At 41.0% G+C, this 16,490-nt stretch overlaps 1 protein-coding gene across 2 annotated transcripts in view; it reads left to right on the forward strand.

Annotated features, from left to right (window-relative positions):
- NBEAL1 (neurobeachin like 1) overlaps window positions 1-16,490 on the forward strand; it is a 241,734-nt gene that overhangs the window by 74,513 nt on the left and 150,731 nt on the right. For both annotated transcript variants that reach the window (XM_089670591.1, XM_089670583.1), the window contains exon 3: window positions 11,405-11,496. In XM_089670591.1, the coding sequence (XP_089526717.1) occupies window positions 11,405-11,496 (92 nt within the window). The remainder of the gene's footprint in view (window positions 1-11,404; window positions 11,497-16,490) is intronic.

Genomic DNA, 16,490 nt, shown 5'->3' on the forward strand with positions numbered 1-16,490 from the left:
CACACTCAATCTTCGATCTGAGCATACACGGGTTGGCACTCTGTCCACATTTGGATCCTTTGCATTCTTGGCTGCCCACTTCTTGCGTCAATGTGGACATCTTCCAGCCTCACTTTAAACTGCCTATGCCATTCATAAACACTTGATTTCTTCATGGAATATTTACCATAAGCCTTTTTGTAACAGAGCTAAAGTTTCACCCTCATTTTTTGCCAATTTTCACACAAAATTTGATGTTAATCCACCGCTTCAGATTCCTGTCTCATTTTCCGCCAACATCGCTATGCACACACGTGTTATAGTATTTTTTCTAATACTCTGTAAAGACCATGTCATCTGGACTATAACCCAAGAGAGTACAAGTTAGAACATGTCAGAACATGCTCCAGTGGAAATGGCTTTGTGACTCACCACCATAGTGCTACGCTGCAGACATTCCGGGAAATAAATTGTCACATCTCATATGTAAGGACACAAAGCACTACATAAAGAGGACATATGGAGTTCATTCGAAGTAGGTACTGGTATAGAATTCCTTTCCATGGAACATTTTATCCATAAGTTTCAAATAAAGACAACAGTGGTCTTAATTGTCAGATGTTTGATGGTCTTCTCTGGGTATGTGACATGAGCCTGTGTGCACATATGTGCGGTGCGGTATGTCGCATGTGATTCGCACAGGAACCGCACCAAATTCCTGTGCAAATCACATGTGTTTTGTGTGCGGTGCGATTGGAGCCATACATTTTGTATGGCTCTATTTACACTGCACCCGCACCAAAAATGTGCAGGACCCTTTTTTGGGTCCGCACTAGAATCGGATTACATAGGTATTCACACCTATGCAATCCGATTCTACACATCGCACCACGTTTTGCGGACCGCTTTCGGAGTGTTGTTAACTTAACATACACACCCAGTTCACATGAATGGGGTGCGATTCTGATGCGGTGCAGAATTCGCACTGAAAATGCTGCGAATTCCGCACCACATCAGTATGAACCAGGGCTTAAAGTTACCGCAAACATTTGCTTTTGTATTATGTTAAGGTAATAACTTAGATCTTTCTTTGACATGTATGTGTTATTCTCCCTTTCACAGGTATGTGAGAATCTTTGGCATGTGCCTCATACAAGGCGTTGGTTCAGTTTAATTGCTTGACATTCTTGTCAAAATATTTCAAATAAAAATAATCTTTATTTCTGCTTATGTACCCAAGTTTGCAAAATTTTCACCATCAAGTGGTCAGACTTGGTTAACCATTTGTATACTTGAGAAAAAAAAACACTAATGGTAGAAGTATACAAACTAATAGGTTGTGAAATATCAGAACAAAGGCACCTGCTACACATCGGTGCATTGAGGCTACATGTGTTTTACATGCAGTTACAGTGCAGTGTGTTACTGAGGCTTGTTCTACATATACTGTACATGATCTTTACCTTGACCCTAGGTTCACATATGTGTGGGTGGTGCCACTGCGGTTTTGCATGAAAATCTGTGCAGCCACACCACCCGCACAGAGAAATGCGGACACACAGGCGGGTGCCATTAGTTCTAATGGCACTCTGCCCGCACTGGAAATCACAACCGTACTGGGAACCGAGGTTCCTGTGCGGGCTGCGTTATCCAAAGAAGTGCAGGGACTTCTTCCCTGCGTGTCATGGGCACGAGAGTCCATTCAAATGAATGGGCTCTCGTGCCCATACAAATCGCAGCCCGCACGGCTGCATAGATGTGAACCGAGGATCAGAGGTGTAGCAAGCAGGATTAAAGAATATGTTACCCCAACATTTCATACTGTTGATATGTGCCTGCTGTACCATGTACAGTACTTTGTATGAAAAAGTATTCTGGTCTCATTGTATTGCTTCCTTTTGTGTGAAAACCTGGTGTTCCTGCCAGTCTCTCTGCTTTCCTAATAAAAACTGACCACACTAGGCATGATGGCAGTTGTCAGTTTTCTGTCTATTCTGGGACCTCAGCCTGCCTTTTCTCTAGTGATTCTCCAATGACAAGCCCCCTGACCAGTGTGCTGCTGTATTTCTTCTACCCAGTTTTCTGAGCTCCTGATGCAGATAAAAATAGAGGCTGTGTGATTAGTTGTTAAAAAAAAAGGTACTTTTTGAAGTTTTTTTTTATTTATGTTAACAAATGTTTTGCCTATTGTTTCTAGTTTAAACTGAATGGGTTGTTTTATGCGGTGAGAGTTCGTCAAAAAAAAAAAACTTTAGAATTTCGTCAGTCGTTACATCTGAATTGTCAGTATTTGCGGCCTGTTCATCTCCCTTTCTTTTATTCTCTATCTTTGTTTATATATCTGTCATAGAACATGCTGGTTGAGGGGCTTCCAATGCTTCAAATATTATACATATAGAATTTTTTTCTTTCAATGGCTTTCTTTAGACTTCTGTGATATATATTGCTGATAATGTTAGTGTGTCGCTTATGGGAATCTGTTTTTACAGAGAATAATTGATGGTAACTGAACAGTTAATGCCCCCCCTTGGTGCTGAATGATAAATCGTAACTGACTGTTTCCTGACCTTTAGATCTGACTGCTTCATTTATCTGCAAGTGGAATGAAGTTATGCCACCAACAAAACTGCTTTGTAAATATGGCTGTGGTCTGCTGTAAACTTTTGTCATCTCTGCAAACCTGTTCTGCTTGAATCAAAGCTCAGCCCATGATAGGGGAAGTCATTCATTCACATTGGCACAATGACATTGTCCTCACTCTGTATTCTTGTCTAGAGGTATCATGACACCATGAACTGAAAACTGACACATCTGTTCAGTTCAAAGTGCAGAGATAAAGAAGAGGAAGTTCTCAATGTTAAGAGAATAAATTTGACTATTTATCATTTAAGGCCATTCCAGTTAAGAACTTGTAATATTTCCCAATATGTTTATTTTATGATGTCATTTAGAGCATCTTATTGGTTAGGATTGTTACCAAAAAGCCAGCCGTGTGCAGAAAGTTTGGTTATTCATAGCCAGAACTGGGTTTATTTAAAGAGGAGCTCTGGTCATTGCAAAAAAAATGAAGTCTTCTTCACATGGGATGGGTAAAAACAGATGGTTGATTTGCATTTTTACTGCTGCCTGCTGACAAATTGTTATTGCAGCCGGACAGTGCTATATGCATTTCTGCATCTGCGATGCCATGCAGCTTGCAAAATATATACAGCATGTTGTGTTTGGCTGCCAAACGTGACCAGTGAGGTGAATAGGACTTTGCCACAACTGCTTGCCAAACTCATGACACATGGTTGCAGCACAGTAGTCCCATATGAAATCCTCCCTGGGAGTGGGCTGATGCTACTGCTCTCTAAAAAGCAATCCACAGTGGATCACATTTCAGAGAAGCAGTAGAGATTGCCTCCTGTATGAATAAAGGATTTAAAGTGGTTCTGAGGTCTAAAGCCGGCCATACATGGGTCGAATTCTGAAAGAATTTTTGTTCGAATTTCGCATCATTAGTGGGTCACAGAAATGTCCAATTTCCGTGTGACCATCAAATTTGAGTGATCGGGCACGCCGGACGTTTTTTGAAAAACGAATGAATTTAGAATCGATGGGAGAATCATGCGAGAAATATAAAGCTGTGACCTGGAAAGAAAAGAAAATTATTGGCCACGAAAATTATTTTCTGTAGCAACATGAGAAATTGAAGGCTTGGTTTGCTGAATTTTGAAATCAATGGTGGCACCATCGGATTAGAAAACGCATTCAATTTCTGATTTTCTAAAGAAAATTTGTTCGGAATTCGACCTATGTATGGCCGGCTTAAGGCCTGGTTCACACTTATGCGTTTTTGGGTGCTTTTTGCAGAAACGCACTACAGTCCATTTTACATGGTTTCCTAATGTGACATGTTCATACCTATGCTTTTTTCAGCTGCTGCATTTTTGGAAAGGGTCAAGGACTTTTTTTAAACTTTTTTTGGTTCAATTGACATCAATGGAGACGCTGCAGAAAATGATGTAGTGCGATTTGCATTTTTTAATCTGGGCAACAACAAATTGGCAAAACAAAAAGCTTAAAAACATAAAACGCATCAAAAAACTAGTGAATAACACATAAAAAATGCCCGTGAAAAAACTCACCGCAAAAAGCACTGCAGGAACAGATCAAAAGCAAACTACATAGGTGTCAACCAAGCCTAAGGGCTCGTTCACACTTGGCTGTTCTACCAACGCTTGCCAAATGCCCCTATAGCGTTTGGCAAGCGTTGGTCCGGCGTTTGCGGAGCGTTTTTTAACGCTCCGCAAACGCCGCATGCGCGGTTTAGCGGAAGTTGCTAGGCATTTGTCGAGTGTTAAAAACGCCCCACAAACGCCTATAATGCAGTTTGAATGGTGTTACCGCTCCGCAACCGCACCGCAAACGTCATCCAGGCGTTTGCGGAGCGGCACCATAGACTAGAATAGGAGGCTTCAACGCCTCCTGACTCTACCAGAGGCGTCCGTTTTGCCATGACGCGACCCACCGCAAACGCTCCCGTTAGAACAGCACCATGTGCTGTAATGTGCAGAATTGGCAGAGGCGTTTGGGAAGCGGTAAAAACGCTTCCCAAATGCCTCTCTGCCGCCTGCACACAACGATAGTGTGAACGTAGCCTAAGTGTTTTTTTTTTACCTTGATGCATTCCCTGCATTAAGATAAAAAACATCCCACTATTTACCTGACACCTCTCACAATCCAGTGCTATCCCACCAGCAGCCCTGATCTCCTCTCTTCCAGGATTCACAGACTACACTGAGAGCAGGGGGACTAATAGGCTCCCTCTGCAGTGTGTCAAATCCTCTGAGGAGGGAGTGGGGGGCATGACCAAGCCATGCTGTGTATGTCTATAGACTCACACAGCCTGACTCAGGAGGGAGGCAAGCAATAAAGAAGTTATTTTTTAATGTTTACAAACACTTATATAAACAAAAATAGAAATACATTTAAAGCTGTCCAGGTTTTCCATAAATTTTGGTGAGGTTATCATTTGAGTCTGTCCATACCTCAAGTCTGGATATCCATGAAACTGGTAGCTTATGCGATGGAAAATAAAATCGGAAGTCTAGTTACGCTTATTTATTATAGTAGGCTGGTCATAGTCAGTTAATTTCTCTCAATCAGGCAGTGGGCTTAGCAAAATAAAAACAGATTCCCACATCCACACAAGGGAGCTGGATTGAGGAATCCTCCCCGCTGTGCCATTATGTTCTGAAAGTGGAACTCCTCTACTGTCAGAATACACTGATCAGTGGCTGTAGCCTGCTGATCAACAAACAGTCCGGTTCAGCGGGAATGGCCATAGATTGATTGAAATTCGTCTGGCTCCTGCTGAACTGGCTGAATTTGACTAATCTGTGGCCAGCTTACTTTCTGAATCCTGCCCTTTTCCCTGACCTTGAACTAAATGAGGTGACAGTGAGCTCATGTCCCGGGCAAGATTTTGTTTTTATACATGTGAACCACAATACTTCATATATGTTTGGTTTTCTTGTTTTGCAATTGATTATTCTTGGTTGCACTGATTACATAGGCCCCCTCCCCAGTTAATGATGATGTCTTCAGGCTTCTCCCTGCTGACACGTCCTACTCCACCTGGCGTAATTAATGATGGTTGTATGTACTGTACAGCTAACCGTATGGGGAACAGCTGCTTTTGTTTGCATTGCATTTAAACTTACAGTCTGGTCGTTGCCTGAAGATTTTCATAAAATCACATATTCTGCTGCCATTGCCAAGAACTTCATGGGAAAAATTTGTAAAGCATTACATAATGGCATGCATTCACTTATCCCATAGCTTGCCTTTTTGTTTAGAGTTTGGATTCTTTTTAGTAATGCTTTAGTTAGGTGATCTCATTGTGAAGCAAGTATAGACTGTGGAGTTACGGAGAGAATTGCGTACTTGAGATTAATGTAGAGCTATAACGTGGAAGGAATGTTTTGCCCTGCCCTCATTGCACTCCCTGTTTTGGCATTGTTCCCAGCTCACTTTTCCTCAGGAGAATTTAAAATGATTTGCAATGGGACCATGCAGATTAATTATAATCGTGAAACAACCGGTTTAGACAGGGAAATAGTAAAGTGACACAGATTTGATTATTAAAAAGTAGCACTATTTATTTTTTATTTGTAACACATCCTCTCCTTGATTGCTCGCAATTCCTTGCTAGCGTTCCTCTCCAAAATGAAACCCTTTTAGACTCCCTTTCATATGTAGTTATTTTCTCTGCTATCAATCATTTTGTTCCCAAGCATCATGAAAGAATACATTCCCAGTACCCCTATAGACATGCATGGTAAAGCAACCAATCAGCAGACTGCACATCTAAGGTTTGCAGCACCCAGTGGCCAGTAGGGTGGAGTATGCAATGATCAAAGGGATCCCAGAGATGTGTTCCTTCATTTAATGCTTTTGAAAGAAGATCCAAAATGTTGTGAAGTTTACAGGAGCCCTTTGACCTCTCCCACCAAAGGCCAGCAGAAAGGCCCAGTGGTAACGTCACTTAGTTTCAAGTGTGCAAACACATGACGGAAGAAGGAATGATGCACTAATGCTGTACTAAAACACACAACAACCAGACCAAAAAGAGACTACTGTAGTACATTGAGACTAATCTCATTGCATTTTATTGGTTAGTATGTTTGTATAGTGAGTGAGCTTTTGTTTGTGTGTTTTTGTATCCTATTTTAAAGCCATGCTTGGTGCACTTTCAACTCTAGTTTTGTTTCCTTTTGCAAGACTGTAAGACATTACCCACATTTTTCATTCCCAAAGCCTACTGTGTGACTCAGGTTTAATTTATGGTGGCTTTTATTGTAGTACTGAACAGGAGGTTGATTGTGCTGAGTAAAATGATTTCTTTTTCCCTCCACTGTTTCTGGAACTTTATACAGTATATGGGAGAAATAGTGACCTATCAATGATATCATTGGAAGGAATAGTACCCCGTTATTGGTGTCAGTATGTCCCATGCTGCTCCTCTTCACAGCCATTTGTAACCTGCCTGTGGACTGCAGTTTTAGGATCACCATGTTAACTTTTTTAAAGGTTTATATTTCCTTAATAACGCTCTATCACTAGCCCAAACTTCACTTCCATGGCAGTATGCTGAAGGTATAGAACGCTGTAGCTGCTTTTTTAAAGCTGATCTCCAGGAAATCTACCACGTTATAAAATGTGCTGGCTTACTATGATTCAAGTCCAACAAGGTGTGGACTTATCTCTTTTGTTTACAACTAGTAGTTTTACTGAGAACTGGGAGTACAGCTGTTGCTATACTCCCTGCACTCTGACAGAACAGATGCTGCTCTCTCACACAGCAGTATCCCTGCCCACCCCTTCATTTCACTGCCCACTCCTCTGTCCACTCAGAAGAAGTTGTATTTCAACCATAATTACCATAATAAACATAAAGGTCATAATTCAAGCAGTCTATGATTTGACAGGAGGCGGGGTGGACAGAGCAGCTGCATACGACTGAAGCTCCAGGAACTGGGATTAGAGGGTCCAGCATCAGAGTGCTGGAAGTATAGTGATAGCTATTCTTCCAGGGCGCAGTAAAAATGTAAGTTGTAAATTTCAGAGATAAGTCCACGAGATGGAATGAACATTGTTGAACTTAAAGGATAAGTTCACCTTTTATAACATGTTACATGAACCTATATTCAGGGTGTAGGATGTTACTAATGCAGCAGCCCCATACCCCCTGATCCCTCTTTGTAACAGCAGGCAGGGAATCCTCTCCCTGCACCCGCTGCCATATTTTAAAAACAGCGGAGCTCAGCCCACTTTGCTGCATTATTAATTCACAGCAATCTGTGTTTGAATGAACTACAAGCCCCATCTACCATCGCGGCAGATGGCTTGTAGTTCTCAATGAACTGTGAGGGTACTGGGGAGCACCCTCGTAATCCATTGATTCTTCCTGCAGTAACTGTCTGCCCGGATGGGAGGGACGGGCAGACAGCTGTAATGAGAGTCTGCAGGAACCTGACATTGCACCCGTGATTTGCTGATCAAGGGTGCAATGCTCTGCAGGCTCCTAAAAATAGTAAAACTTTTAATAAATTCACATTTATTTCCTGCAGAAATATGTGCTTTTTTTTTTTTATATAAAGAAAAGTGAACTTAGCCCTTAACCCATAGTAGTCCAGCACATTTTAGAAAGTGGCTGGATTCCTGAAGTTCAGCTTTAAATGCCCCAACACAGTCACAACTACAGTGCCACAATCAGCAGGACTGCTGGGAAAGGAAGCTTGGCTTGCACTAGAGAGCGGTTAGAGAAAAAAATAAAAGTAAGTCTATTAAATAATTAACTATTTAACTTCGCTGACTTTGTGTAAGCTTTAAAAGCTTAAAGATGAACTTCAGTCGTTTAAAAAAAAAAATTAAGAAACAGACAACTATTGTATACAAGGCAATTTGCTCTGCAAGTTTAATATTTCTGTAAGCTATGAACTCTATATTCTATATTACTGTCATTTGAAGTTTCCAAAGGTGTCAGGTATCCCATTGGGGAGATTGTCCTTTGCTTCCAGTCCTCATGACAATGACCACTAGGAGGAATATAGAGCATAAATCCTCTCTGGCAGCAGTAAAAAACTGATAGTTATTAATTCTCACAATATGCAAAACTATCACATAAATTGGCTTCAGATCCACTCTAATGTGGATTACATTACAAAATAGAAATATTGATGTACTGGACAACATGGTGAGCTGCTGTAATGGCTCTTCTTGAATGCTATATATCTATACAGTGTTTTTTTTTTTTACTTTTCATAACAGCATTTAAAAACCTGTAGGGAGTTGGTCTACATAGCTCTATTACAGAGTGGTAGTGCACTCTTTAGATTCTGTGTTGACTTTTTTTTCCTAAGGTGGTTGGCTTCATTTTTTGTTTATTGATTAATTTATTTATTATAGGTACTTATATAGCACCATCAATTTACGCAGCACCTAACATATACAATATGTTGTGCATTCACATCAGTCCCTGCTTTCAAGGAGCTTACAATCTAAGGTCCCTAACTCACATTCATACATACACATACTAGGGCCAATTGAGACAGGAGCCAGTTAACCTACCAGCATGTCTTTGGAGTGAAGGAGGAAACTGTGGTACCCACACGCAAGCACCGGGAGAACATGCAAACTCCAGGCAGGTAGTGTCATGGCTAAGATTTTAACCGTCGACCCTAGTGCTGCTCGGCAGAAGCTCTAACCACTAAGCCACTGTGCTGCCTTACCTATAGTGCCCCCTTACTCCATGTGAATTATCACCCATAGTTAAATCTTAGTAAAGATATCAAAAGTAATTCTTTATGGGTTGCATAGGTTTCTTTGACCTGGAGAAGAACTTTGGCCATGTACCACAAAAACTAACCAAGGAAAAAAAGAATGAGATAGAATCAGGGACCAGACCACCAAACTGCAATGAAGCATCTGGACATTATATGGCATAGCACCAATAGTTGGTGGGATCTTTTATTTTTTTAATATAGTGGTATATGTTGTAAAAGAAGAGGGGGCGGTTGGACAACATATTTTTTTTACTTTCTAATTTTAAGCAAAAAACAAAAGCAGAATTGTCAAATATGTTACTCAGGCTTTAAACACTAAAGAATTCCAGGTATACAAAGTCCTTCATGGGCCTCTTTGTGTGCTGAAATGTACTGAATACCTAATCCATTACATAACATAAGATGAGACAGTCCAATTGTTCACTTGTGCATATAAGTTACCGTGTTCAACACAGAGCTACTATAACAGATGATAATAGAATTCATTGTAAAGCACTGGAAAACTGGCTCTGGGCATTTGTGATGTCAATCCATGATTGTTTTCATCTGTCAGATATTTGAAAATGTTTCACGCTAACTCCAGTCCATAGCTGACCATCGCTGGTTAAAAACCTCCACACTCCATCCAAAAGTGGAAGCTCCGATTAACTGCTTCCTCCCCCCCTCTGCTGCCACCTTTGGCACCTTTTGGGGCCTGGTTCAGCCCCTCTCCTTCCCCTGTAGCCCTTTGGGACACTTCACAGGTCCCAGGAGACTGCGGCCCATTAACAATGCGCAGTGCGCTTCACGCATGCGTGGTAGAAAACCATCTGTGAAGCTGCAATGCTCCATTGTCGGTTTCTGTTAGTCAAGATGGCAGTGCCAGTACCGTATAGCGGCTTGAAGAATCAGCTGAGGGTGAGGACACCGCTGGATTCCTGGACATGTAACTCCACTTTAAGAATCGTGATTTTTCTTTTAGTTCAATTTATATTCTACTTCCAATGATACTTGTAAGGGTTTCTCTATATAGGTTTATTGTTTTCTGGGGATGTGGTCCACACTAGAAATAAAGAAGAGAGAGACTCTCATTTTCTGGTGCTTTTTAATTTAGTTTATCAGCATTTGTTATAGAGAAACTGAATTCTGGAAGCTATACTAACAAAAGCAGGCAGAAGGAAAAAAGACTAGTCAATTGTATTGCCTGTACGCAACACTGGTTAGCAGTAGCAGTTAAAGTCAGCAGTGCCTTACATCTCACACTGCAGATATACAGCTATGATTCTGCAGGCACATCCACACACCAGGAGGTGCACTTATATTTTTCAGTAAGCCTGCATTCACACGTCACAATTTTTAATTGCGGGCAGAATCGCTGCAATTCTGCCCTTTATTACAAATTGCACTGCAATTGTGGTAAAATGCAACATGCATGTTTAGGTGCTATTTCTTTTTAATGACATCTCAAACGCGGTGCGGTTTAGCCGTGATTGTTGCGCAATGCTTGTTGCCTAAAGAAGCTCCTGCTCTTTTTTGGGTGACAAGCTTTACACAATGTGGTTTGCCATGATTGCTGCCCAGTTCTGTTGTGCAACAATCACAACAAAACCGCACCACGTTTGAGGTGCTATTAAAAATGAATGGCAGCTAAATATGCGCATTGCATTTTGCCAGGATTGCAAATGATTTGGAGTCATGACCTTTCTGCCCACAGTTCATAATCGTGAGGTGTGAATGCAGCTCTAAATCTCCAGGCAAGGTACTTCTTAAGCATAATTAACATTTTTAGATGTTCAAAAAGAAAAATCTCTTCACTTTTTGAGTTCAGGTCCACTGTAAGACATCTCAATGTGTCTTTTTTTAAAACAAATTAATGTGACTCTGTAATTCATCTTTTAACTATGTCCTGTGAGTCTGTTATATTATGTATGTCATAGACCAGTGCTCTACACAGATTTAGATATTGCTGGCTTACACATGCCTCTTTTTGGATTTGATTTTTATAATGTTTTATAATTTTATAACTGAACTGTGTTAGCTTGTCACTGTTACTGATAATGAACACTTTGACATTACTTAGGAGCTGACGCTTTTTGTTTACCTTTGTTTTCCAGAAAGACCCTGACTACCTGCGACTGTGGTTAGACAGTTTTGTTTCCAGCTATGAACAGTTTCTTGATGTCGACTTTGATGAGCTTCCAACCAGGTACTTAAGATAAATCACAACAAAATGATTGTGCTATTGAAAACTCTATGCTATGATATGATAGGATGCAGACTTTTATGACAGAAAATCTTTCTGTAGGTTTATATTCTGTAACACAAATCTTGAATTTCAAAGTGGAACATTAGTCATAAAATGAAGTCCTCCTAGATCACTTCAGGGTGGCACCTTTTGCAGGTATATGTAAAACATTACAAACATTACTATACTGTGTATAATCCAGGAATACACTGTCTCACCCTGCTTGCACATGCTCAGTTGCTCTCCATATTAGGCATTTTTCGGCATAGAAGAATTTGTAGCGGACGGTCTGCTGACGGCCTTGAAGCAGAACTAATCCCTCCTATCCTTTACAGCTAAGAAAGCTGCCACTGTTTGAAACTGCCATGGTGCTGCACGTTATTATTTTTTTTTATTATAAAGGATTTATATAGCTCCAACAGTTTGCACAGCGCTTTACAAAATGAAGGTAGACCTTACAGTTACAATACAATTTGGTAGAAAATGAAACAGGGCCCTGCTCGTTAGAGTTTACAATCTAGGAGGAAGGGATGTGATCAGTTATGACACCAGCCATTTGATGGATTGACAGTTTGGCTGAGGACACAAGCAAATGTGACAGTTAACAATCATGGCATTTCAGGATTGTAACTATTGTTTGAAACTGTTAAATCAGTAGGTTTCATTCCACTTTATGATTTACTGCTGTTCAGGGGCTCTGGGAAAAGGAAAGTGACGAAAGTACTACCCATAACCAGCAAGTGTGTTTACATTGTGATCAGCTGTGATTGGCCCTTTACCGTGACTTGTGAACAGCTGTGTCCGAAGGATCACATATAGCGCTGGGTGCGCACCACAGCACCTCCGGTAAAGCACCTCAACCCAACGCCGTATACCCCTGAAGATGCGTGATCATGCAAAACAGCATTGGGTTGAGGTGCATTACTGGAGGTCGTGCCGCCATTCCTTATTGGTCTGGCGGCCTCTTGTGTACATTTTATACAGCGGCATGTGTACTTATACTTTTTAATCATTTTCTACTAAGATGTATTCATCTTCGTTTTATATTAAAATCACTATACTGACTGGAATAAGCCCTGGTCGTTTGTAGCTAAATGTTCATTTAATACAGCCACAAAGCGCTGTTTTGTTGGTATTGGGTCCCGGCTCGTATAGCCCAGGCGAACTCTGCCTATATTGATCGCTGCTTTCGGGGTTGCGGCCATCGTGGAGATGTGTTTCGTATATGGTGGTCGTGCCCGAGGCTGCTTCGTTTTTGGTCTTGTGTATTTGTCCTTCTTTACACCTTGTTCCATCTCTCCATGCACCGAGAGGCTCGGTGTGCTTTGCTTCATTGTCCCATACCGGGCCTGTTGCCTCATCAGCAGTCTGGGTTTATGATGCTGTATGGTATTGCTTTTGGTCTTGTTTTCTTCTTCCTTCTTTACTCTTTTTTTCCTTTCTTTTTTGTTTGATTACGTGAGGCGATAGATATTTGTCTTTGGCTGGACATTTTTGTTGGTGTTATATCATTGTTGCTGTATTTTATGTGCTATTGATAGCCACTACGTGGCCGCACCTCTTGCATTGTGGAAGTTACAGTACTGATTTCTTTATTTTTTATGTACCATTGATAGCCCCCGCATGGGCTTGTCTTTTCCTCTAATCCTTCTTGTTAAATTGTTTACAAAAGTTAATAAAAACCATTGAAATACAAAATCACATATATGAGGAATTTTTCTGTTTAATCGGTGAATCCTTGCTGATGTGAGTGTGTTTGATCTTGGGAAGCTTGAGAGGTGAACAAATGCCCAATTTCTGGCTTCAGAGAGGAGAGAGAGAGCTACTATGTTCTAAGCGCTCTTTGCTGCCCTATATCTAGACAGCATATGGTCCTTGGCGATAATTGGCAGCAATGACTTCAAGCAAATGCTTTCAGTTGCTCTGAATCAGACCTGCACAAAGTTCAGGAGGAATTTTTGACCATTCCTTTTTACAAAACTGCTTCAGCTCAGGCACTTTTGTAGGATGTCTGGTGTGAATAGCTCTCTTGAGGTCATTCCATGACATTTCTATGGGGTTAAGATCTTTGCCCCGACTCGCTCACTCCAAAAGGTTCATTTTCTTTTTCTAAAGCCAGTCTGTGGTGGATTTACTTTGATGTTTAGGGTGATTGTCCTGCTTTTTCACCCAACTTCTACTAAGCTTCAGATGGTGGACAGCCACCCTGACATTATCTAGTAGGGTAATGTGATGAACTTGGGAATTCATTTTCCCTTTGATGATGGCAAGTGGTCCAGGCCCCAAGGAATGGAAACAAGCCCAAACCATGACGTTTCTTCCACTATACTTCACTATTGGGATGATGTATTGATGTTGGTATGCTGTGCCTTTTTTTTTTGCCCGTACATAGTCCTGACTATTCTTCCTGTACAATTGAACTTTTGTTTCATCAGTCCACAAAACATTTTCCCAGTAGCATGGCAGTTTGCCCAGGTGCCCTTTGTCTAACTTCAGGCGTGCAGCAGTGTTTTTTTTTTTTTGAAGAGCAGTGGCTTCATGCCTGTTCAAAAACGTATGGTAGACTCATGAACAGGGATGTTTGGCAGTTCCAGTGAGGTCTTCAAGCCTTTAGCTGTTACTCATGGGTTCTTTTTTCCTCATTAAGTAATCTGCATTTTGCCTTGGGTGTCATCTTGTGCCCCATAGCTTGCTAGTCACTGCTCTGTGTGTCCGTTCACACACAGAGCGCGGCTCAGCCTTGCCCCCTGCTCTATCCTCATTGGCTCACTGGCTGTGATTGACAGTAGTGGGAGCCAATGGCTCCTACTACTGTCTTAGCCAATAAGGAGGAAAAGTCCCTGGAGAGCCGCTGTTCTCTTGCACATTGCTGGATCAAGATGGGGCCCAGGTAAGTATTAGGGGGGCTGCTACACACAAGTTTTTTACCTTCATGCATAGAATGCATAGAGGTAAAAAAAAAAAAAAAACTTGAGCCTTTACAGCCACTCTAGGCTCTGCTCACACTTGTGTGGTATATTGCATGTGATTATCACAGGAACCGCACTGCATTCCTATGCAAACCACATGCGAATTGTGTGCGGTGCGATTGGAGCCATTCAAAATGTTTTCGGGTGCAGGACCCTTTTTTTGGTCCGCACTAGAATCAGATTGCATGCGATCCTATTCTGCACATCGTACCACATTTTGTGGACCAATTTCAGGGTGTTGTTAACTTAACATACACACCCACAGCGGTTTGCATGAATGGGGTGTGATTGTGATGTGGTGTGGAATTTGCACAGAAAACGCTGCGAATTCCACACCACATCAGTGTGAACCCAGGCTTAAGCCGGCCGAAGATGATGCAATTTTCTTTCTTGTAACCTGTGGTGGATCCCTCCTATGGAGCTGTTTGAGATTTGAACCAGCTATGGCTGGCTTTATAGTCTCTATTTTGTCCTATATTTACTATTCATTTGTTTGAATACTCAGAGATTCTCCTTTACTTAGCTTAGTAAGGTGGTGTTTAGAATGGTGCAAAGCGATATCGGTTTAGAATCCTTTAAAGGAAACTGGCTTCAGTTCTTTCTAAGCCAGGGACTAACATTTTCGGGGGGGGGGGGGGGGGGGGTCCACAAGTCTCTAATTTTCTCTCAGTGCAATTTCCCTTTTAATATTTTTATTTTTTCATATTTCCTTCTTTAAGTAGAACAGTGTTGCCCTTTTCCTAAGGACAGATAAAATCCCAGCGCTGATGTGTTTATGGCAGCAGAAAAGGCATTAGGGAGATGTCTTCTGCTCCGTATGTTGTTTGATCATTATTCAGCATGTGACTGTATCCTATTACATACAGAAACTATGTTTATAATGTTTTATTTCTGTTTATTTTGGATCTGATTCAGGGTTGTTCAAAAGAAAGTTTATAAATTTCGGGATCCCTTTCTGAAGAAGCCACAATGTGAAGATCATTTACAGCACTACTAAAATAGCAGACAGTTTGATATATGGATACTGATTTTGTTTAAGCACATCATTTGTTATGAAACCAGTTAGAATACAGATATTTGCATTCTCTAATGGCCATTGCTAGCTGTTCTGTCTCTCCTATCTAAGCATTGAAAGTGTGATCTCTGTAACTTACAGTTGTGATGAGACAGTGGTAACCCCAATCTCAGTTGGATACCACAGTCATTGACTCAATCGAGATGATGTCTTGTAGATATTGTGAAGTTTATTCAATAAACTGAGAGAATCTTACAACAATGAACATTCGATAGGTCAAAAGACCATAATGTGACCTGCTTCATGACAAGAGGCTAGAGCTGCAATGCATTTCTGGGAAAAAGGGTGGGCTATCTATACAGCATTAACTAAACCAAAGGAATAGGAGGAGCAGAGACAAAATATAGAAAACATTTAAAGGCATATGACAGTCAATATGACAGTCATGTGAAACATGACACTAGCTAAATAAAAACTAGAGAATTTATTTTCATCTTACCAGATATGGATTAGTTCTATTATTGTCTCTCAGTGAGTGGACTAGGGAAAGGGCATTTAAAGCTACCTTACGTGGTTAAGCATCGGTGGACCTGGTGGCCTCTTTTCATGTATTTCCTGGTTTACCATGGTGTGCTAAACAGATTTTCGTTTACAGAGAACAGTAGCTCTAAGTGAAATTTACACATAGAACTGAAAGGGTTACATTGGATAGCGCAGTCTGAATTTTCAATCAAATAGGGTAAGCTGAAAAGAGAACTGTTTTATTCTGAGCTAGCTCGCTTACCCTGGGAAACATGTGTTGCATAAATAGAGGTCAAAGAATATGTTTTTAAAAACATTATTCTGTGGACCTTGCGATTTTCGTAGTGTGTTCTCTGCATCTACCTGCAGCGAATAGCAACAGAAAGGAGGAGAGTTGAATCGCATGTTCGAGTCCTCCTCCTCTCCAGGGTAAGAAGCACACGAGCCAT

This window comes from Staurois parvus, unplaced genomic scaffold, assembly GCF_062004578.1.
Source record: "Staurois parvus isolate SC_StPar_1 unplaced genomic scaffold, SC_StPar_1.0 ptg000011l, whole genome shotgun sequence".
Lineage (NCBI taxonomy): Eukaryota > Metazoa > Chordata > Amphibia > Anura > Ranidae > Staurois > Staurois parvus.